This window comes from Bos javanicus, chromosome 6 (assembly GCF_032452875.1).
Source record: "Bos javanicus breed banteng chromosome 6, ARS-OSU_banteng_1.0, whole genome shotgun sequence".
NCBI lineage: Eukaryota > Metazoa > Chordata > Mammalia > Artiodactyla > Bovidae > Bos > Bos javanicus.
In genome coordinates this window covers 89,194,984-89,218,995 of record NC_083873.1, presented here as the reverse complement: position 1 = coordinate 89,218,995, position 24,012 = coordinate 89,194,984, and the positions used below count along the sequence as shown (strand labels likewise).

At 40.7% G+C, this 24,012-nt stretch overlaps 2 protein-coding genes across 2 annotated transcripts; both read right to left on the bottom strand.

Annotated features, from left to right (window-relative positions):
* Nucleotides 1-1,355: 1,355 nt before the first annotated feature.
* Nucleotides 1,356-2,662, bottom strand: LOC133249695 (platelet factor 4). The gene is made up of 3 exons (XM_061420459.1): nucleotides 2,402-2,662; nucleotides 1,971-2,139; nucleotides 1,356-1,825 (listed from the first exon to the last, which is right to left on the bottom strand). Exons 1-3 carry the CDS (start codon nucleotides 2,499-2,501, stop codon nucleotides 1,738-1,740), a joined length of 357 nt encoding a protein of 118 aa, XP_061276443.1. The 5' UTR covers nucleotides 2,502-2,662; the 3' UTR covers nucleotides 1,356-1,737.
* Nucleotides 2,663-9,794: 7,132 nt separating this feature from the next.
* Nucleotides 9,795-11,461, bottom strand: PPBP (pro-platelet basic protein). The gene is made up of 3 exons (XM_061421235.1): nucleotides 11,209-11,461; nucleotides 10,730-10,865; nucleotides 9,795-10,604 (listed from the first exon to the last, which is right to left on the bottom strand). The coding sequence occupies exons 1-3, from the start codon at nucleotides 11,327-11,329 to the stop codon at nucleotides 10,502-10,504; spliced, it is 360 nt and encodes a 119-aa protein (XP_061277219.1). The 5' UTR covers nucleotides 11,330-11,461; the 3' UTR covers nucleotides 9,795-10,501.
* Nucleotides 11,462-24,012: the final 12,551 nt, after the last annotated feature.

Sequence of the window (24,012 nt, the reverse complement as noted above, 5' to 3'; positions counted from 1 at the left end):
TTTTTATTTTGTCATCTTGTGACTGTTTCATTCTTCCTTTTTCCCCTTGGCAAATACCTATACCACCTCCAAGAGCTGGTTCTGGGGTCAGTTCCTCTCTGAAAAATGTGCTTGTGTGAAAGACAGCCCACCATGAAAGCAAGAGCACAGAGTTGGAAGTCTGACCTGCTCAGACTTCAGCAAAGTGGTCTTGAGAGACTCAGTCTTTCTGAGACTGTTACCACAACTCTAAGATGGAAATAATATTACCTAGCATGCAAAGTGGATATGGAAATTTAGATGATACTCTGAAATACTTTATAAACCTCTGTAAATAGTATCATTTGTGCTAAATTGCTTCAGTCGTGTCCAACTCTTTGAGACCCTTTAGCCCCCTAGGATCCTCTGTCCATAGGATTCTCCAGGCAAGAATATGGAGTGGGTTTCCATGCCCTCCTCCAAGGGATCTTCCCAACCCAGGGACTGAGCCTAACTTTCTTGCTTTTCCTGCATTGGCAGGTGGATTCTTTACCCCTTGCACCACCTGGGAAACCCAGTGTCTGTTTAAGGAGGTTGATATCTCAAAGCCTTCTCACTTCCCGCACCTCAAGAAGACTGAATAGGGCATTCTCCACTTTCTCTTAGCAGTCTAAGCCTGCCTCTACACAAACACTACCACCTTAGGTTGAAATGGCATTAGGTCATGAGGCAGAGGAACCAGAGATCAAATTGCCAACATCTGCTGGATCATCAAAAAGCAAGAGTGTTCCAGAAAAACATCTATTTCTGCTTTATTGACTATGCCAAAGCCTTTGACTGTGTGGATCACAATAAACTGTGGGAAATTCTGAAAGAGATGGGAATACCAGACCATCTGATCTGCCTCTTGAGAAACCTATATGCAGGTCAGGAAGCAACAGTTAGAACTGGACTTGGAACAACAGACTGGTTCCAGATAGGAAAAGGAGTACGTCAAGGCTGTATATTGTCACCCTGCTTATTTAACTTATATGCAGAGTACATCATGAGAAATGCTGGACTGGATGAAGCACAAGCTGGAATCATGATTGCTGGGAGAAATATCAATAACCTCAGATATGTAGATGACACGTACAGAGTTTTACCCACTGGGCTCCCAGGGAAGACCCCAAGAACTGTTTTTTAACATTTCATTTTTGTGAAATGTCAACATTATCAAAGGACCAATACTGAGTAAAATATCTTAATTTCATGCTCTGAAATATATTTCCATTAAGTAGTAGAGAATTCTAGTTTCATTTTTATCAATTTTCTATCCTAGAGTGCAGTATAAATTTTAAGGGGATAAAAGCAGAGTCCACTATATTTAAATTTTTTTAGAAAAGCAGCCCAGAAAGTTTAACTGCAATTAATATTTATTGGCAAAGTTAATTGTGACATTAATAGGTAAATAAGTAGTTATTAAGAAATATAATCATGGAAATATGCAAATTGTATCAGCCAACATATACTAAGTAAAATCAGTCTTTATTAAACCAAATCTTCTTTCAAAATATATTTTTGCTTAAAATTCTGGAGATTTTTCTTCATATGAAATTGTGATGTCAACGTTATTTCTTTGCTCTATTGAGGCATGCTATCAAAACTTCATTTCTTTTATTTATGTAGAGTTTCAAGGACAATAAAAACATTAGATGATTTGTTTTCCACAAGTAGATTGAAAATTTAAAAAAGAAGAAGAAGAAACATTTTCTATAGCAAAAGTAGAGATTTAGGCAACTAACTCTTCAAAAGCCTCTTGATTATTTTCTTATACAGAGGATTCTGCTGGTCCAGGCAAATTTTCCTTCCCGTCTTCAGCGTAGCTCTGTCAGAGAAAGAAGAGAGGTGCGTTTCAGTCCTCGGGGTTTGAATTTAGAATTAGACTGGCGGGGAGGCGGCGGGGTTTAGAGGGACGGTAGGGAAGGGGAGAGCAGAGGGTGGGCACGAAAGCAACAAGTTCCAGGACTCACATCAGTTGGGGGCTGGGGCAGTGGAGCCCGGCCCCGATCACTTCCAGGCTGGAGATGTGCCTGGGGTTAATCCCCGAAGTGGTCTTCAGGCACACGCATTGGAGGTCCTCAGACTCTCCACCTTCAGAGTCCGCTGGGAGCGGGACGAAGGTGGCAGGGAATGACGACTCTGTGAATAGTCAGAGGGACCTTGGGGATCTTCTCACTGCCTTGGACCTTCATTTCCTCACCCACAAACCACATCCCTCTGAAAGAGTGTTGCCGGCTAGGTGATCGAGCGCACCGGCCAGCACGTGGCACCGCGCCTTCACACGTAGCAAGCGCTCGGGAAATCCTAGCTGGGATCCGGAGATTACGGACTCCGTTCCTGGGACTTCCCGGACTCTCTGCTGCCCTGGACCTCTCCCCGCCCTGCTTCCATCAGCGCTCACCTTGGGCCAGGGCGATGGCCGGCAGAAGCAGCAGCCCCAGGAGCAGCAGCCCCGGGCTGGACCGCGGGCGGGAGGCGCGGGGTCCGACTGCCTGGTTCATCGCGCTCAGGAGTGCCAGCCGGAGCCGAGAGCCAGCGCAGGGGCTGCAGGGCTGGAGCTCCGCAGACTCGTGGTTCCCCACCCTCTCCAGACCCGTTTTATCCCCGCCATCTGCACGCTTCTTCGGAAGCTTGGGGTGGAGGGTGGGGAACCGCGGTGCGGAAACAGACACTTCTGCAGAATTCGGCTCTGGACAGACAAGATTAAGCAAGAAAAAAGAAAAAAAGCCAGAGACCAGCAGTCTTACTGGGAGCTGGTGGCAGGATCCGACCCCCACCCTGAATTCACATACATTCGTACAGTCAGAAACAGTACTTCAACCTTATAAAAATGTCTTTATTATTCATCTATTTATTGGCTGTGCTAGATCTTCCCTTGCTATGTAGGGGCTTTTGCCAGTTGAGAGCAGGGGCTACTCTTCCTTGCAGTGCTGGGGGAGCCTCTCATTACAGTGGCTGCTCTTGTTGGAAAGCACCAGCCCTAGACACAGGGGGCCGAGTAGCTGCAGTGCACTGTGCCCTGCAGCATGTGGAATCTTCCTAGATCAGGGATGGAACCTGTGCCCCCTGCATTGGCAGGTGGATTCTTAACCGCTGGATGACCAGAGAAGTCCCTAAAAGAGTCTGTTTTCTTTGTTATGCGCAATAGTAGAGTCACTCTGCAGTCACTGTTTTGCAATTTGTGCAGCAGGAGTTTCTGTTTCCTTCTCCCAACTGCCTCCTCAAAAACTGCTCCTTCACTTCTGTTTCTTGTGGATGACCATTGAGTTGAACCTGGCAGTTGTATGTCTGCAAGATGTGCGTTTTGTCATGGTATTCTGCTGCTAAAAAGTTGAATTTGGTCTCTAGGTGAGGACTTGGTTCCAGAAGTTAGGTGGATGTGGAAAACTTCCTCAGACTCTTGAATGGGATCTCCCCAGCTTTATCAACCATCAGCCAATACATCCTAGGAAGCAAAATCTGTTGTTCTCATAAGTCCTCTTATTCTAAGAAGAATTGTAACATGACTATTTGGATTCATTCTTTATGTAAAAACTTTACTGCCCAGGTATTTCATCATTTTGCTCACCCTGAAAGAGAGACCAAGGAGAGTGTTCAGGTTTTCCAGCTCCTGCTGCCCCCAGGGACAGGGTGAGGTAGGCTGCACCATTGGCGGGAGTAGTGGTGCTCTCAGGAGGACACAGAGCATCTGGGAGCTGACTGTGGAAAAGAATGCACCAGAATCCTGCACAGAAAAGTTCAGGGATCCATGCGGACTGATCTCTGCTGGCCTCAGCCTGCAGCAGCTTGAAGTAGGGTTTCAGTTCCTGGCCAGAGATTAATCAGGTGGTGGTGGGGAGAGCATCAAATACTTGGTCAGTGACAAGGCACTGGCTTTTCAGCTTTGCACAAAAAAATTCCCACAAAGAGGAAAAGTAGTGAAACAAGTGAAGTGTTTCTTAGGAAGAAAAAAAGAGTAGAGTATATGTGGATAGACACACGGGTGGACTCAGTGAGAGGGTCTTGCTCTCCTGGTAGTTTAAATCACTTACATGGGGCATTTCTTCCAGGTTTCTTTTGGCCAATCATTTTTATTTTCCTGGTTCAGAGTCTGTATTTGGTATATCTCACAATCCTCCCATGTGTATGCATGCATCAATTAACCAAGATGGATTCTGCTGAAGATGTCTATGGGTAGTTAGCATCACTTAATATGGAAGGGCACCTCCTCCCTTTTTGACTTCCAAGGAGCCTTTCTGTATATGCTGCTGCTGCTAAGTCACTTCAGTCGTGTCCGACTCTGTGTGACTCCATAGAAGGCAGCCCACCAGTCTCCCCCGTCCGTGGGATTCTCCAGGCAAGAACACTGGAGTGGGTTGCCATTTCCTTCTCCAATGCATGAAAGTGAAAAGTGAAAGTGAAGTCGCTCAGTCATGTCCAACTCTTTGGGACCCCATGGACTGCAGCCTACCAGGCTCCTCTGTCCTTGGGATTTTCCAGGCAAGAGTACTGGAGTGGGGTGCCATCGCCTTTTCCTTCTGTATATGACTGTAGCTCAAATCATAAACTCTTATTGCAAAATTCAGACTGAAATTGAAGAAAGTAGGAAAAACCACCAGACCATTCAGGTATGACCTAAATCAAATCCCTTATAATTATACAGTGGAAGTGACAAATAGATTCAAGGGATTAGACACAGTGCCTGAAGAACTATGGATGGAGGTTCATGACATTGTCCAGGAGGCTGTGATCAAAATCATCCTCAAGAAAAAGAAATGCAAAAAGGCAAAATAGTTGTTTGAGGAGGACTTAAAAATAGCTGAGAAAAGAAGAGAAGTGAAAGGCAAAGGAGAAAAGGAAAGATATATCCATCTGAATGTGGAGTTCTAAAGAATAGCAAGGAAAGATAAGAAAAACTTCCTAAGTGAAGAAATAGAAAGGAAAACAATAGAAAGAAATAGAGGAAATGCAAAGAAATAGAGGAAAACAATAGAATGGGAAAGACTAGAGATCTCTTCATGAAAATTAGAGATAACAAGGGAACATTTCATGCAAAGATGGGCACAATAAAGGACAGAAATGGTAGGAACCTAACAAAAGCAGAAGATATTAAGAAGAGGTGGCAAGAATACATAGAAGAATTATACAAAATAAGATCTTAATGACCCAGATAGCCATGATGCTGTGACCAGTCACCTAGAGCTAGACATCCTGGACTGCAAAGTCAAGGCATCACTATGAACAAAGCTAGTGGAGGTGATGGAATTCCAGTTGAGCTATTTCAAATCCTCAAAGATGATGCTGTGAAAGTGTTGCACTCAATATGCCAGAAAATTTGGAAAATTCAGCAGGGGCCACGGGACTGGAAGAAGTCGGTTTTCTTTCCAATCCCAAAGAAAGGCAATGCCAAAGAATGTTCAAACTACTGCACAGTTGAGCTCATTTCACATGCTAACAAAATAATGCTCAAAATTTTCCAAGAAAGGTTTCAACAGTAAGAGAACTGAGAACTCCCAGATGTATAAGCTGGATTTAGAAAAGGCAGAGGAACCAGAGATCAAATTGCCAATATCCATTGGATCATAGAAAAAGCAAGAGAATTCCAGAAAAGCATCTACTTTGCTTCACTGACTATGCCAAAGGCTTTGACTGTGTAGATCACAACAACCTGTGGAAAATTTTTCAAGAGATGGGAATATCAGACCACCTTACTTGCTTCCTGAGAAATCTGTATGCAGGTGAAGAAGCAGCAGTTAGAACTGGACATGGAAAAACTGACTGGTTCCAAATTGGGAAAGGAGTACCTCAAAACAGTATATTGTCACCTTCCTTATTTAATTTATATGCAGAATACATCATGCATAATGCCAGACTAAATGAAGCACAAGCTGGGATCAAGATTGCTGGGAGAAATATCAATAACCTCAGATATGCAGATGACACCACCCTTATGGCAGAAAGAGAAGTGGAACTAAAGAGTCTCTAGATGAAAGTAAAAGAGGAGAGTGAAAAAGCTGGCTTAAAACTCAACATTCCAAAAATGAAAATCATGGCATCCAGTCCCATCACTTCATGGAAAATAAATGGGGAAAAAATGGAAACTGAGAGACTTTATTTTCTTGGGCTCCAAAATCACTGCAGATAGTGCCTGCAGCTATGAAATTAAAAGACACTTGCTCCTTGGAAGAAAAGCTATGACCAACTTAGATAGCATATTAAAAAGCAGAGACATTACTTTGCTGACAAAGGTTCGTCTAGTCAAAGCTATGGTTTTTCACATGTATAGATGTGAGAGTTGGACCATAAAGAAAGCTGAGTGCCAAAGAATTGGTACTTTTGAACTGTGGTGTTGGAGAAGACTCTTGAGAGTCCGTTCAACAGCAAGGAGATCAAACCAGTTAATCCTAAAGGAAATCAGTCCTGAATATTCATTGGAAGGACTGATGTTGAAGCTGAAGCTCCAATACTTTGGCCAGCTGAAGCAAAGAACTGACTCATTGGAAAAGACCCTGATGCTGGGAAAGATTGAAGACAGGAGGAGAAGGAGACCCGAGAGGATGAGATGGTTGGATGTTATCACCGACTCAATGAACATGAGTTTAAGCAAGCTCCGGGAGTTGGTGATGGACAGGGAAGCCTGGTGTGCTGCAGTCCATGGGGTTGCAAAGAGTTAGACACGACTGAGCGACTAAACTGAACTGAGTTCAGGCAGGGCTCCTGACTTAGAGAATGAGAAATATGTGGCCTCTCATCTTCTATGTGGGCAGGGCCCAGCCTCCTCCCTTCAGCCTTCTTGCTATTTTTGTCTTGGGGTATCAGTCCACAGAAAACAAACTCCAATTGTTTGCTCCAGGGCTTTTCTATCTCCTGCCTCAAGACCATCTTCCCTTCCCTTAGAAAGAATGACTTTGGTTTTGATTAGGGAAAAACACACCCTCATCTCAAAGCCAGAGGCTCTCTGTCATACTGATTAACTGTGGTGAACGGCCTTGGAAGCCCACTGCATGGACCAAGCTGACCTCCTAAGGCTCAGCAGGACCTGACCTCTGCAGGGATGTGCGCTTGAATTCCTAGACCTGGAATGTGCTTTCTCTTACTCTCTCTCTTACTCTCTCATCTAGCTAAGTTCTACTCATATTTCTAATGTCAGCTGAAATATTACCTCCCCAGAGGGATCTTCCCTGACAGCTAAGCAACTCATGTTCCCTTTTGTTGTCATGTAGCACCCACTGCTTCTCCTGTTTGTCACAGCTCGTATAAACACAGACACATGATACTCACACAAGATATGCATATATATTTAAATGTGTTTAAAATGGTTTCTCTTCCTAGATGAAAAGTTCCATGAGCTGTGAGATAGTATTGTCTATCACTATTCTAACTCCCTGTTAAAAGGAAAAGTGAAGTGTTTTTTGCTCCGTCATGTCAAATTCTTTGAGACCCCCCTGGACTATAGCCCACCAGGCTCCTCTGTCCATGGGATTCTCCAGGCAGGCATACTAGAGTGGGTTGCCTTTCTCTTCTCCAGCTCCCTGGTAGGGAATCAATATAAAGCACTGCATTAGTGAAGATGATGAATGTTGAAAACGATAATGATGAGGCTTTGACATATTCAAGTGCCATTTCTTTGTGCAGTAGGAGCATACCTCTATACGAACGTGTGGTTGTAATGATTTGTCAGCCTGTCTGCATCTCCCACCAGACAGTTATCTCTTCAAGGACAATTCTCCGTAACTTATAGGTCTTTGAATACCCAGCATCTTCACAATGGCTAGTACAGCAAGTGGTGTAAGTCATATGTATTTATGGAACTGAAACTTGAGATCCCATTTGGGTTAGCACAGAGGGAATGGATAGAAGAGTGTTTAGCATACGGATGGGCAACATACTGGATTTGTACAATCTGACCCCCAGGTTTCAATATGTGCAGTGTAAAGAAACTCAGGGAGTAATCGCAGTTAACTCATTCTTTCTCTGCATCTAAATAGAATAATTCAATATGTGCACACAAAAATAAAAGACATATGCACAATGAAGAGGTATTAGCATAGTGTAAAAACTGTGTCATGTCCCAGAAGGTGGCCCTCCTGGATTTCAGTAGGAGATCCTAGAGAAATGAATGAGTTGCTGAGCTATTTTAAATTATTGGTGAAAAACTGATGACTGTGAGTGCTTTATTTATTAAATGTTTATTTATGTGTATTATTTGTTAACTATTATTTAATAAATGTGTTTATTTTGTACACAAAACATTTAAGGCATTAAATCTATAATGATGAGAACATAATAAAAAGAAACCTAATAATGCATAGACTGTGAACTAAATGCTTCATACATGGGTGCTCCCTAAACTCCATGTGCAGGTTGGGGTAGATGAGCTGATGTCTTCTATAATAATCATAGGATGTTTAGTATGCTATTTATGTATCAAGTCTTATTTTCTGTGTCAATACCATTATGTGAAACATAATATAATCTCTTCATTAGAGAAAGAAAAATCAAGCAAAGTGTTAAGATGTTGTGGTTAATAGCACAGTTTCAAATCGCCCCTCTGTCACCTATTTAGTTATTAGATTCTGAGGCAAATTTCCTAATTTCTTTGAACTTCGATTTTCTTCTCTGTAGCACTGCTGCTGCTGCTGCTGCTAAGTCGCTTCAGTCGTGTCCGACTCTGTGCGACCACATAGATGGCAGCCCACCAGGCTGCCCCATTCCTGGGATTCTCCAGGCAAGAACACTGGAGTGGGTCGCCATTTCCTTCGCCAATGCATGAAAGTGAAAAGTGAAAGTGAAGTCGCTCAGTTGTGTCCGACTCTTAGAGACCCCATGGACTGCAACCTACCAGGCTCCTCCATCCATGGGATTTTCCAGGCAGGAGTACTGGAGTGGGTTGCCTTTGCCTTCTCCCTGTAGCACTGGGGATGCTAATTATAATAATAATAAATACTAACATTGGCCTATGGATTATTGTGTGACATGGATTATTTTCAGCACTTTGAATTTATTAGCTCTTAATTTTCACATCAACTCCATGAGATAAGCAATATTATTATGCCATTTTAGAAATGAAGAAACAAGGCACGGAGAGTTTATGCAATCTGACCAAAGTTACACAGCTAGTAAGTGGTGGACTAAGTTACCCCGTTATTCTGTCTTTAGAGGATGTGCTCTTAACCACATCATAGCTATATTGTAAGAATTATATAATTCTTTACAATTATTTAATTATAATGCATGCAAAACAATTATTTTATCTGGCATATTAATATTGTTATTAATATTATAATATTAATAGCTGTTAATAAAGTTTTGCTATTACTATAGTACATTAAAAACAGCACAAATCATAAACTAGTGAATTTTGTTGTTCATATTGTTAAATACCAAAGTTTTTAAAAAAGATGTCTTTTCCCCCTAACAATTCTGTTAAAAGTAATAATATAAGACAACAAAGCAATAATAAGTTTGATTTTATGTTAATATTTCTGTAAGAATAGTATATTTTAAGGGATTAGAGTGAAAGAAATTCTGTTGATTATAAAATAATAATTATAGTCTGGTAAAGTTTAAATCCTCTCTTGTCCTTATTTGCAAGGCTGATTCTAATACAGAAAATGTAACCATGTAGATATTAAGTAAACAAAAATATACAAACATGTTGGGATAAAACATTCAACACCAAGGAGAATCTGCTGTTATTATTGAAAATATTGTATCACTGAAGATATATATGATATCATATGTCATCACATATTGTTTGCTCTACTGGTATTAAATGTGTCTACTTTAAAGTAAATAACCACTGCTCACAAAACTCACATTCTACAATTTTATTATTGTTAGGATTTGAAGGCTAAAGTAAACACTGGAAAAATCTTTCAGCTAATGTTTTGAAACAAGACATCCTAGGACTAACACAATGAAAAATCTATTAAATATCTAAATGTATTAATAAACATTTATTCAGCAAGTGCTCCATGCTGGGCTCTGTGTGGTTTCTAATATCACTGACCGTTACAGAATCATCATGGTCATGTCCAGTCTATCAGTACAGTGGAGCACAATAAGTTAAGACAAATGGTTTTGGAAAGAAACTTTTAAAGAAAGAAATGCAAAACACATTACCACATTTAGCCAAGAGTTAGGGAGTAAAACATATATTGTATTTTGAAACAAGCCTTGGTTACTTTCCTTTTTATTAATTTTTAAAATGTTTATACTATTTTAAAAGGTTACTTTCCATTTAGAGTTATTACAAAATATTGGTTATATTCCTCCTGTTATACAATACATCCTTGAGACTGTCTTACACCCTAGCCATGCTTAATTTTATCTTCTCCCTGTCATCTATTAACCAGCCATCTCAGAGCAAATTGTGACTTTTTGAGACAGAATGGAAAACATATCCAAAGTTTAATATGGTATGACTAGGTATCCTGGATAAATAAGAACTCTAGAAAGCCAAGATTTCAACTTCTGTTCTTCTTGGGAGATAAAAAGGTTTGACAGAAAGTGAAAAAGATTAAGCAGCTAACCCACCATCTTCCAATATTTTCTGGACTATTTTCTTGATTCGGGGGCCTTCCGGATTCAGGCAGATTTTCTTCCCATTCTTCAACTCGGCTCTGCAAGAGAGAGTAGAGTTATCTGTGAGCATCCTGGCCATCATCAGAAGGGATCCAGCAGTGGTGGTAGGGAGGACGATGGAGGGCTTCCTTAGGGTGGCAATACTAGAGAAGCAGAGACTTACATTACTTCGACTTTGTTGCAGTGGGGTCCTGCCCTGTTGACCTCCAAACTTTGGATGTTACTGGAAGGAATGCCAGAGATGGTCTTCACACACAAGCAGCGAAGTTCAATATGTAGAAATCTCTCTTTACTGCTAACTAGGGCAGAAGATACGATTCTTTTTTTTTTTTAGAAGATATGATTCTATTAGTGGTCATAATTATCTCCTAGATCTTATATATTGATGAGTACCTCCTTCGAAACGCCATTGTGAATATGATCGACCTGTCAACCTTTACTAAAGCACCGAGCAGAATTCTTGGCACAGGTCAAGTGCCCACAGAGTGCAGCATCTCCATTTGTAATTATTCATATAGTGCCCTTCTCTAGTCCCAGGGGCACTAAGGCAGTCCCTCCCCCAGACACAGCTGCAGCAGAAGCAGCCTCAGGTTAGGAGAAGCAGAGAGTCTACTATTCACCTCTCCCTAAAGTTTCTCTTACGTTTTCCATTGGTGGAGGGAACCAGCATCACCAGGAGCAGTGACATCAGCAGCAACACCTGTAGGACAGGAAGCGGGCTGGGCACGGTATATGAGGAGGTGGCGTCAGGTCTGAGGCTCATGGTGGAAAAGACTTGTGTTAGAGTTGTTCCCAGGAGGGTGAACTTCTGCTCAGGAGTCTACAGCTAAGTGGTTTTCACAGTTGCCTGATGTCTTTTATACACCCTGCCTCAAGGCCAGTAAGGAGAAAAAGGATAGGGATAGGGGAAGTGAGGGTGTGTGGTAACACAAGTGTAAGAGTGGTCAAGTTGTGCCCAACACAGATAAATGCCAGGCAAGTCAAATTCCTGCTAAATTTCATTTGCTGCATCCCTGCACATGCTCACCCCCCTTTCTCAATATCCATCTCCCTTACACATATTTAGGCAAGAACTAGACTGAAATATTACATATATTTTCTCTGAATAATTATGTAATATGCCCTGCCTTTCCTATAATGCAATTCAGAGGCCTTATAGACATTTTAGGTGTATCTGAAAGCATAAAAATGTGGCCCTTGGAAAAGAGAATTATCTTCCCTTTCCAGTTGCCAAGGAAAGCAGAGGTTACTATCTTGGTTGTTGCTAAGTGCTGGGATTCATTAGGAGTATGTGGATAAAATAGGAGCCAATTATTATCAAAACAACTTTATGTATTAGTTTATGGATCCTTTCTGTCTTCCAAATGTATTATCTTTTATAATTTCATCCAGAAACTAGAAGCAAACTCATCCTCCCTTGTATTATAAAATAAACTTCTTACTTTTTTCTATCATCTGAGTCCACTTAATCTAACAGAGAAATGTATGATACAATTCACTGTAAAAGATTTATAAACTGTAGATAAAATATACAAGTTCCTCTTCATCATTGCTCCACATTCTGGGTCTCCAGTGGTAACCATTGGTAAAAATTTGGCATTAGTTTTCTATTCTATCTACATTTATATATATACACATATACATAGATCCACATATATAATACATAAAGATATACATATAGAGAGATAGACATAGATCATTTTTTATACAGTTGGAGTTATACAGCTTTTGTTCTATAAAATTATGTCTTCATCATCCTTTCATGTTACCTCAATGTCATTTTTCTCCATTCTTTTCAATGTCTGCATAATGTTCTATAGATAAGCAATTGTCATCCACCCTCTGTCCTACTGGCAACCTTGTAGGTGTTTCTGGTTTTGCACTTATGGATTGCAGTAAGATCTTTATTAAAGTCTCAAACTCTAATTAAGGATCTTGATCTCAAACCCCACGTGATATGGACAAAGCCTGGCAAATGTACAGGAGGGGGCCCACACATCATATACTGGCTGGTGTACGCTGTCATCTGGATCTCTGACTCATCTATAAGATTGCTTCCTCAACAGGACTATACCCTTGGTTTTGGGTTTGTTTTTTTTTTGTTTTTTTTTTTAAGGTTTTAAAAAATGACATTTCTTAAAATTTCAGTTCAGTTCAGTTGCTCAGTTGTGCCTGACTCTTTTCGACCCCATAGATTGTAGCACGCAAGGCCTCCCTGTCCATCACCAACTCCCAGAGCTTACTCAAACTCATGTCCATTCGGTTGGTGATGCTATCCAACCATCTCATCCTCTGTCGTCCCCTTCTCCTCCCAGCATCAGGGTCTTTTCCACTGAGTCCGTTCTTTGCATCAGGTGGCCAAAGTATTGGACCTTCAGCTTCAGCATCAGTCCTTCCAGTGAATATTCAGGACTGATTTCCTTTAGGATAGACTGATTGGCTCTCCTTGCTGTCCAAGGGACTCTCAAGAGTCTTCTCCAACACCACAGTTCAAAAGCATCAATTTTTGGCTCTGAACTTTCTTTATGGTCCAACTCTCACATCCACACATGAATACTGGAAAAACCATAGGTTTGACTAGATGGACCTTTGTTGGCAAAGTAATGTCTCTGCTTTTTAATATGCTGTTTAGGTTGGTCATAACTTTTCTTCCAAGGAGCAAGCGTCTTTTAATTTCATGGCTGCAGGCCATGCCACTGTCTGCAGTGATTTTGGAGCCCCCAAAATAAAGTCAGCCACTGTTTCCATTCTTTCTCCATCTATTTGCCATGAAGTGATGGGACCAGATGCCATGATTTTCATTTTTTGAATGTTGAGTTTTAAGCCAGCTTTTTTACTCTCCTCTTTCACTTTCATCAAGAGGCTCTTTAGTTCTTCTCTTGCTGCCATAAGGGTGGTGTCATCTGCATATTTGAGGTTATTGATATTTCTCCCGCCAGTCTTTACTCCAGCTTGGGCTTCATCCAGTCCAGCATTTCTCATGATGTACTCTGCATATAAGTTAAATAAGCAGGGTGACATACAGCCTTGATGTACTCCTTTCCTGTTTTGGAACCAGTCTGTTGTTTCATGTCCAGTTCTAACTGTTGCTTCTTGACCTGCATATAGATTTCTCAGGAGGCAGGTCAGGTGGTCTGGTATTCCCATCTCTAAGAATTTTCTACAGTTTGTTATGATCCACACAATCAAAGTCTTTGGAGTAGTCAATGAAGCAGAGGTAAATGTTTTTCTGGAACTCTCTTGCTATTTCAATGATCCAACAGATGCTGGCAATTTGATCTCTGGTTCCTTTGCCTTTTCTAAATCCAGCTTGAACATCTGGAAGTTCACAGTTCATGTACTGTTGAAGCCTGGCTTGAAGAACTTTGAGTATTACTTTGCTAGTGTGTGAGATGAGTGCAATTGTGTGGTAGTTTGAGCATTCTTTGGCATTGCCTTTCTTTGGGATTGGGAAGAAAATTGACTTTCTAGTTCTGTGGCCACTGCTGAGTTTTCTAAATTTGCTGGCATATTGAGTGCAGCACTTTCACAGCATCATTTTTTAGGATTTGAAATAACTCAACTGTAATTCCATCACCCACAACTAGCTTTGTTCATAGTGATCTTTCCTAAGGCCCACTTGGCTTTGCATTCCAGGATGTCTGGCTCTAGATGAGTGATCACATCATCGTGGTTATCTGGGTCATGAAGGTCTTTTTGTATAGTTCTTCTGTGTATTATTGCCACCTCTTCTTAATATCTTCTGCTTCTGTTAGGGCCATACATTTCTTAAACGTTAACATGTACATAATAGGCAACTGAAAAACACAAGAAATAGAAAACAGTCATCCGTAATCACAAGCAGCTTACCGCTTGATACTAAGCATCCATTTTTATGTAAATAAGATCATGCAGTTATGTATCATGCTTTCTCACACATGAATACTTACCATTTCACTATCCCACAGCTATATGAGTATTTTGATAACCAAGAATATACTATACCAACTCAGTGCGGGAAAAAAATGCAATCCTGCTTTAGCAATAAATATTTCATAAGAGACAAAAATAGCAACAGCTCTCTGCTGCTGCTGCTGCTGCTGCTGCTAAGTCGCTTCAGTCGTGTTCGACTCTGTGCGACCCCATAGATGGCAGCCCACCAGGCTCCCCCGTTCCTGGGATTCTCCAGGCAAGAACACTGGAGTGCGTTGCCATTTCCTTCTCCAATGCATGGAAGTGAAAAGTGAAAGTGAAGTCTCTCAGTCGTGTCCGACTCTTAGCGACCCCATGGACTAGATAAAGATATTGGTAGAGTTATGATTAAAATACTACATTCCCTTAGTGCTCAATTAAAAATGGGACACAGAGCAACAGAGTACACGAAGTATAATGCTTCTAAGAGGATTCATTATCCACGCTAAACTATTAAAGTATTAGCGAGGAAGTATGTTTCCATTGAATTTCTTAACAAAATGTTCCTGTGATACAGCCTAGAGATGTACACGCATCAGCGGTTATCATCTAAATACAAGTATGACACACTCATATACATCCCTCCTTTTATACTTCCTTCTGCTCATCTGCTGCCAACCTAATGAACAAGTCCCGACATACATTTCTTAGAGATGGTTTAACAATTCCATATCTAAATGATTTATTTTTATCAATTATAGCAAATATATTTGGACTTCCCTGGTGGCCCAGAGGTTAAGATTCTGCTCTCCAAATGTAGGGGCCAAGAGTTCAATCCATGGTCAAGGAAGATCCTGCATGCCTCATGACATGCCAAATATATATATATATATACATGGCTTTCCAGGTGGCTGAGACGGTAAAGCATCTACCTACAGTGCGGGAGACCCAGGTTCGATCCCTGGGTCAGGAAGATCCTCTGAGAAGGAAATGGCAACCCACTCCAGTACTCTTGCCTGGAAAATCCCGTGGACGGAGGAGCATGGTAGGCTGCAGTTCGTGGGGTCGCAAAGAGTCGGACACTACTGAGCGACTTCACTTTCACTTTTCACTTTTCCAGGTGGTACTAGTGGTAAAGAATCTGCCTGCCAATGCAGGAGACACAGACAGGGGTTCAGTCCCTGGGTTGGGAAGATCCCCTGGAGAAGGACATGGCAACTCACTCCAGTATTCTTGCCTGGAGATTCACCATGGGCAGAGGAGCCTGGCGGGCTACAGTCCATGGGGTCCAACAGAGTCCAACATGACTAAAGCAACTTAGCATGTGTGTGTGTATATATATATTTGAAGTGAAAGTTGCTCAGTCATATCCAACTCTTTGTGATCCCATGAACTATACAGTCCATGAAATTCTCCAGGCCAAAATACTGGCGTGGGAAGCCATTCCCTCCTTCAGGGGATCTTCCCAACCCAGGGATCGAACCCAGGTCTCCTGCATTGCAGGCGATTCTTTATCAGCTGAGCTATATATATGTATATATAATATACATTATATATATATAATTATACATTATATGCATCATATAAATAATATATATAAATATATATATATATATACACATATATATTTTGTTTAGTCGCTGAGTTGTGTCTGACTGTGACCCCATGGATTGCAGCCCGCCAGGCTCCTCTGTCCATGGTAATTCTCCAGGTAAGAAACAAAGATATTTACAAATTGATTAATTCATTAGCTCTACTTTTTATCATACACTGTCACCTCAGGATATCTAAAAATCTTAGATGTTGCAAAATAATGAACCTTGTCCACAATAAACATAGGTAGGTACTTTACAAAAATGAACATATAAATCTATGGTTACAACCTAAAACTGTCTTCGAGATATGGAAACGTTAGCCAGGAACCCTTCCCTTCACCTTTCCTCTTACCTGTCCTCCAGCATTCTGGGGGACAGCACTATATCTAACTCCAAGAGGTGATTAACAGAGACACCCCCAGAAAACTTGGGCTTCTCTGGTAACTCAGCTAGTTAAGAATTTGACTGCAATACAGGAGACCCTGCTTCAATTCCTGGGTTGGGAAGATCCCCTGGAAAAGGGAATGGCTACCCACTTCAGTATTCTGACCTGGAGAATTCCATGGACTGTGTAGTCCATAGGGTTACAGACAGTCGGACATGACTGAATGACTTTCACTTTCACTCCCAGAAAATACAGCCCTTCCTAAAAATTAAGGAAAGGGTATCAGTTAAGGGGTTATTTTACTACCTCTGCTTTTAATATACTTTGGGCATTCAGTCATTTCAGTCGCTCAGTTGTGTCCGACTCTTTGTGACCCCATGAATTGCAGCACGCCACCAATTCCTGGAATTCACTCAGACTCACGTCCATCGAGTCAGTGATGCTATCCAGCCATCTCATCCTCTGTCATCCCCTTCTCCTCCTGCCCCCAATCCCACCCAGCATCAGAGTCTTTTCCAATGAGTCAACTCTTCGCATGAGGTGGCCAAAGTACTGGAATTTCAGCCTTAGCATCATTCCTTCCAAAGAAATCCCAGGGCTGATCTCCTTCAGAATGGACTGGTTGGATCTCCTTGCAGTCCAAGGGACTCTCAAGAGTCTTCTCCAACACCACAGTTCAAAAGCGTCAATTCTTTGGCGCTCAGCCTTCTTCACAGTCCAACTCTCACATCCATACATGACCACTGGAAAAACCATAGCCTTGACTAGCCAGACTTTTGTTGGCAAAGTTGTCTCTGCTTTTGAATATGCTATCTAGATTGGTCATAACTTTTCTTCCAAGGAGTAAGCGTCTTTTAATTTCATGGCTGCAATCACCATCTGCAGTGATTTTGGAGCCCCAAAAAATAAAGTCTGACACTGTTTCCACTGTTTCCCCATTGATTTCCCATGAAGTGATGGGACCAGATGCTATGATCTTCGTTTTCTGAATGTTGAGCTTTAAGCCCACTTTTTCACTCTCCACTTTCACTTTCATCAAGAGGCTTTTGAGTTCCTCTTCACTTTCTGCCATAAGGGCATTAGGGCTTACTTATTTTTTAATTCACAGCAGTATTAACTAAAACGCACAAGTAGAATAATGATTACATAATCTGAATGTGTGTGATTCCTGAGCACTGACTGACCCTTCTCTGTCCATGTGGAATGCAGAGGCATGTGGAAGGTTTCTTTGAATGCCTCATGTATCCTGTAGTGTGTAGGATAACGCACTGTACCGTAGGTCATAGCTAAATAGTGTTCGTGAATAAATCAGCTATTCTCATTAAAGGAAAGTTTCTCTTTCCTTTCTGATCATTCACAGTTCTCAAACTAGACTTCACATGAACCCCAAGTGCAAGTGGTATAAAAAAGTGATTTGGGAGGCTGGGAAGAAAGGATGGACCCCCCAGACACAGGTCATCTTCCTCTTACAGCTTTGTAGAAATCTTACATAATATTTAAGCCTCCTATTTTCCTTTCTGCTTATTTATTTATACCTTCAAATTCTAGAAGGAAGTCTTAAAATGTTAAGTGTATCAAATTACCTTTTATCATAAAAATGACTATGTAAATAATTTTTCCAACTTTAAAAAAAATTTTAAGCCACTTTTTCCTGTTTATCAGTTCCTGACTATGTCTGTTTAAGTTCTTAGTTCCTGCTTTACTATGTATTCCTTATTTTTCTCCACCCTAATAGTTTTCTTCTTATAACTTGCAGTCTAGCAGTAGAACATATTAAATTAACATGACTTCCCCCCTTTTAGTCTAAAATTCATAGTCTAGCAGGTAAACTAGAGGAAAATTCATAATCTAGCAGGTAAACTCAAGGAAAATCTTAAACTGAAAATTAGTATTCTTGTAAGAAGGACCATGTGAAGTGAATTACAGAGAGAATTTCAACAGGAAACAGGACAAGGGGAATAAATTTCCTTCTAGTTCTTCCTGAGTGATGACTGTATAACCTTTCCCCATTATTGTGATTAAAATGTTGCAATATTCACAAATACTGTGAATTAAAAATAAGACACAAAGCAACGGAGTACACAGAGTATAATGCTTCTAAGAGGATTCATTATCCGATCTAAACTGTTAAAGCAGTAGCAAGAAAGTATGTTTTCAGTGAATTACTTAACAATATATTTCTATAGTACAGTCAAGAGACGTGAACGCATCAATGTGCCTGCATTGACTCACAAATCAGATCTATCTGTATTCAAATGTAAGTTCAAAACCATTTCCAGAGTAAGACATAAAAAGTTTTGGCATTATTCATAATCTCTTTCTTTTTCTGTCCTTCTCATCTCTTCCCTCCACTACACATGCTGTTTACTCTTCTTTTTAGTTTTAGTGCTTCCCTGGTGGCTCAGAGGGTAAAGAGTCTGCCTGCAGTTACAGGATACCTGGATTTGATCCCTGGGTCGGGAAGATCCCCTAGAGAAGGAAATGGCAACCCACTCCAGTATTCTTGCCTGGAGAATCCCATGGACAGAGGAACCTGCTGGGCTATGTTCCATGGGGTCGCAAAGAGTCAGACACACCTGAGCGACTTCATTTTCTTTTTTTCTTTTCCTCCTCTTACGAACACTAACCACATTTCCTTTCTGGTTCGCTTCGATTAGTCACAAGTTCCTAATCCTTTGGGGGAAACTATATGGAATGTCTTCTGAGCTAACAATGCTACTTGAGTTATTTGATACCAGGAAAGAGGTAGCGTGTAGCAGAGGATCATCAACTCATTGTCTTAATCAACAAGTGTATTTTGTCACAAAAGACACATTGTCAGCAAGGTTTGTGAGGCAGGATGAACGTATTTCTTGAGTCACTAAAATTTCACAAGCCTATTAGTCAGCATTTGAGGTAAAATGCTTTTTGCTAGTTTTCATTTATTCAATAAATATTAAGTATCTGCTATGTGCCAGGCAAAAAAATGAGACCTCAAATATTTGTGCAAAGCAATGGGATGTAAATACTAATTTCCTCCTACTACGATGCACTACTACTGCTACTATTGCTAACTGTCCTTACTGTCGTGTGCATAACTTTTTTGATTTCCGTGAAGAGAAACCTAATACTGACACTAATAAGTGGACTGTACAGAAATGGGTAAAAAAAAATTTTAAATCAGTTATTTAAGCAAAAGAAATTAGCTTATACAAAGTTACAATTTAAAAGAATGCTAGAAAATTAGTGTCAGAGCTTCTTCTGTTTAAAAATAATTTGACAGCTTTTTATGAAACATACTTTGTCACCCTGTTTTTTTTGTGTGTGTGTGTGGTAACTTACTTTATCTCTTTTTCCTTTAAGTCATTGTATTATAAATAGCAGTGTCATTCAGGAAATTAGCAAGCTTTCTAAGACTAAAAGCAGAACTTATCTGTTAGCTATTTTAAAAGAAAATGTCTAAAGATACTGGAGGGACATCAGCCTTTAAAATTAAGACATATATTATTTCTGCTTTATGCAGACTGTTTTAAACTGACATCTCCCAAGTATGAAGGGAATAAGCTATCACCTGCAAGTTAGTAATAAAACAATTGATATAGATCTTAGAAATGATAAAATGGAGAGTCAGTTTGTTAAAGCACTTTAATCAATAAGTTGAAATACTAGCCAACAAAATATTTCCTATAAGTGCTGAAATCTAATATGTTTTCTGCATAACTTTAAGTGGACAAAAGTGATCCAGACCTCAAATGTTCTTGTTTTAGTCAACTAAGTTGTGTCTGACTCTTTTGCAACCGCATGGACTATAGCTCAACAGGCTCCTCTGTCCTTGGGATTTTCTAGGCAAGAATACTAAAGTGGGTTGCCATTTCCTTCTCCAGGGGATCTTCCTAGCCCAGGAATCAAGCCCACATCTTCTGCACTGGCAGGACTTTTTTTTTTTTTTTTTTTTACCACTGAACCACCAGGGAAGACTTGACTTCAAATACTCTGGCACTAATTTAACTGTGCCACGACCCAGGGGTGGTGAGACATGGGGTAGGAGTGGAGGGAGAGGGGAAAGAAGAAGTTGGAGGTGGAATATCTTCTTGGGTGCTATTACACAAGAACATTGCAAAGTTCTGCAGGCATGTGGATTTTTAATGATGTTGATTGTGGCCATTTGTTGAACATTAGATGCATGATGATCATTTTTCAATCCTCTTTTGCTATATAACAGGCCATTCCAAAACTTAGTGGCTTACAACAAGTCTGTCATTTCTGATAATTCTGCGTGCTAATGAGAGGTCGAAGAGCTGACTCATTGGAAAGGAGCCTGCTGCTGGGAAAAACTGTGGAAGAAAGAGGGAAAGACCAAAGAAGAAGGGGGTGGCAGAGGATAAAATGGTTAGACAGCATCACTAACCCAATGGCTTCCCAGGCGGTGCAGTTGGTAAAGACTCTGCCTGCTCAGTGCAGGAGACAGAGATGTGGGTTCAATCCCTTGGTTGGGAATATCCCCTGGAGGAAGAGATGGCAACTCAATCCAGTATTTTTACCTGAAAAATCCAATGGACAGAGGAGTCTGGCAAGCTACAGTCCATAGGATTGCAGAGCCTGACAGGATGGAGCATGCGTGTACCCTGCACCAAGTCAATGGACATGAACTTGAGCAAACTCCAGGAGATTAGTGGAGGACAGCAAAACCTGGAAGGCTTCAGTCCCTGGGATCCAGAGTCTGACATGACTTAGTGACTGAACAGCAACAACGAGAAGTACTTCTGCTTTCATCTTGCCTGAGTACACTTGAGTGGGGGTGGTCAGAGGGCAACTGGAAGGGCTGAAAAGTCCAAAATGGCCTCATTCACCCGGAAGGTGGTTCGTCCTGGCGACTGACTGAGATTTCTGCTTCAGCACCTGGGTCCTCGTGTTCCTCCTCCTATAAGTAGTATCATGATATTTCTCAGGAATAAATGAAGGAAGAAGGAAGGAAGGGAGTGGGAGAGAGAAATGAGGGAAGAGAAGAGTAGGAAAGGGAGAGGAAGGAGAAACAAAGAAATGAAAGACAAGAATGTGACTTCCTTGGTGGTGCAGTGGTTAGGAATCCACCTTCCAACACAGGGAACTCGAGTTCAATTCCTGATGGGGGAACTAAGATCCCACATGCCAAGGGATAACTAAGCCCACTTGCTGGAATTGCTGAGTCCATGTGCTTCAACAAGAGAAGCCAGTGCACCTCAGTGAACACCCAGCACAGCCAAAACACAAAGAAAAAGAACAAGAGCCTTCCACTCTCCTCCCCTTCCCATCCCCTCTCCTTTCTTCTCCTCCTCCTCCTTCTCCTTCCTCATGAAGAACGGCCAGCATGCCTTTTCAGGATCCTCTGAATGGCGCACCATGGCTTTTTTCCGTATCTGTGGTGGCCCCAGATAGCACAAAACAAACATCATCTCTGGGTTCAGCTCACCGCTTGAGGATATTGTCTTGCCCAAAGCTATGCCCACTCAACACAGGTAGCCCACATCAAATGGCTGGCCAATGGGGGTATTCAGGGGTCTGTCTGCCTGCCACAATTCAGAATAACTCTACAAGGCCATCCCAGCTCCAGAGCTTCTCATAAGCTCCCCCTGAATCTCCTGTTACAGCGGCAGTTCTCCATCTACCCACTGCTGCTTCCTTACTTGCTAAGAGATGTTACTTTTTAGAGCAGTCCTAAATACATTTCCCGCAGGTAGATCTCCTCTCAGAGTTTGATTCTAGGCAATGCCACTTAAGATGCTATTTTTCTCTTTAAAAATAATCTAGTTTCTTTTCATGCAACTTTCAAGAGAAGCTTTGTCAGAGAAAACTGAGTATCTTTGCTGCCAAAGGACCTTAACTAAGGTTGAGAGCTTCTCATCTTTGTTATCCTGGCATCATAAGATCCCGTACAAGGTCTGGTATGAAACAAGATTATCAATAAATGTCAATACTGATGATTCATTGATTTATCAATGATAAACATGGGTAAACATTCAATATGGATGAATGTTTATAGAAGGGAAATACATCATACATTTTTTTGATGTTGTCACATCATCGACAGAAAATATGTAGCATTGTTTTCAGAGGATTTCTGAGAAAGACTGGTGGAAAAAAATAAGATTTCTTAAAGCACTAAAAATTAATCATTCACACACATGTAGAAAGGATAGTAATAAATATGAAAAAAAATTTAAAAATTTAGCTTTCAGTTTTCTCATTTAAAGAGGAATTTGAGTTAGGAGACTCGAGAAAGGAACTACATTTATCAAAAAACGACTTTGTTCCTGGTTAGTCCTTATTGCCTGAGAGATAGATATTATTGTACTGATTTTACAGATGAGAAGACTGAGGGATGTAGAGGTTAAATAAATTGCCAAAGTCACATAGCTAAAAATACAAACTAGACTTGAGATACAATTGTTTTGACTTTGCTCTTTATCACAAACTACAAAGGAATATCGCTGGTCTCTCTTACTGGGAATGAATCAAATCAACTATTTTTCTCTTTGTCAAATCTGAGAAGTGGGTCAGAAATAATCATCATACATTTATGTGGTAGTGGAAACACATCCATTAAGAAAATGGATTTTTCAGAGGGTGGGGGATGTTCTTCCAATTTCTCAATATTTAAGAAATTGGAATCTATAGGCTTTGTAGATGTGAAGTTTTGAAATTAACTCTGTTTCTCTGTGTCATTATTTCACTCTACATATTTGAAGTATGAGCAATCCTTTTCAGGAATATATTATTAATTTTTCTGACTAAAAGCCACCAAGGACCATCAGTCAAAATCAGAATCACATGCATGCTCCTTGTCTTCCGTGACTTAGTCAGTGAGGCAAGCTGAAATCCCCAGATGCTTCTGCTGCCTGGTAAATTTCTCAGTATGTAACATCCAGGAAAGAGTTCGAAGTTATGAACAACATGAGAATTAACCACAACAACTCTTTTCCTTATGCAAGAATTAAAACTATGATAGATAAACTAAACCACTAGTCATATTTTATCATAGATCTTGTCATATCTTCAGGAATTGAAAGATTATGTGAATGTGACACACCCAGAGGCAAACAAGAAAATCTGGTAGAATGAACAGCATTGATTGTACACTGAAAATTGTCTGGATTGGGGGAGTAACATACAGTACATTTTATCTGAGCATTTGTTCAATTCCCAGTGATTTCATATATGACAGTGAATTTCAGAGGGATAACAGAGTGAACATAGTATGTAGAGACTTGGAGGAAATATAAGGTATATCCTTAGAAGACAAATATTAGATTAATTTCCCCTGAATCTGTTCCAGTATTCTTGCCTGGAGAATCCAATGGACAGAGGAACCTGGAGGGCTCCAGTCCACGGGCTCGCAAAGAGTCGGACGTGACTAAGCATCTGAGCATGTGCACATGTTATTTTTGATCTTGCTAGAGTGTCTTTGATTGTCTTTGTCTTTGATTTTGCTGGTGGCAGGATCAAAAGTAGCATCAGGGTTGATGAATAGTAGCTGTCACTGAGGTTCTTGTGTAGATTATACTTTGGTAATATACTGTGATCAATTTTATTTGTAGAACGGCCAGTTATGGCAAGCCC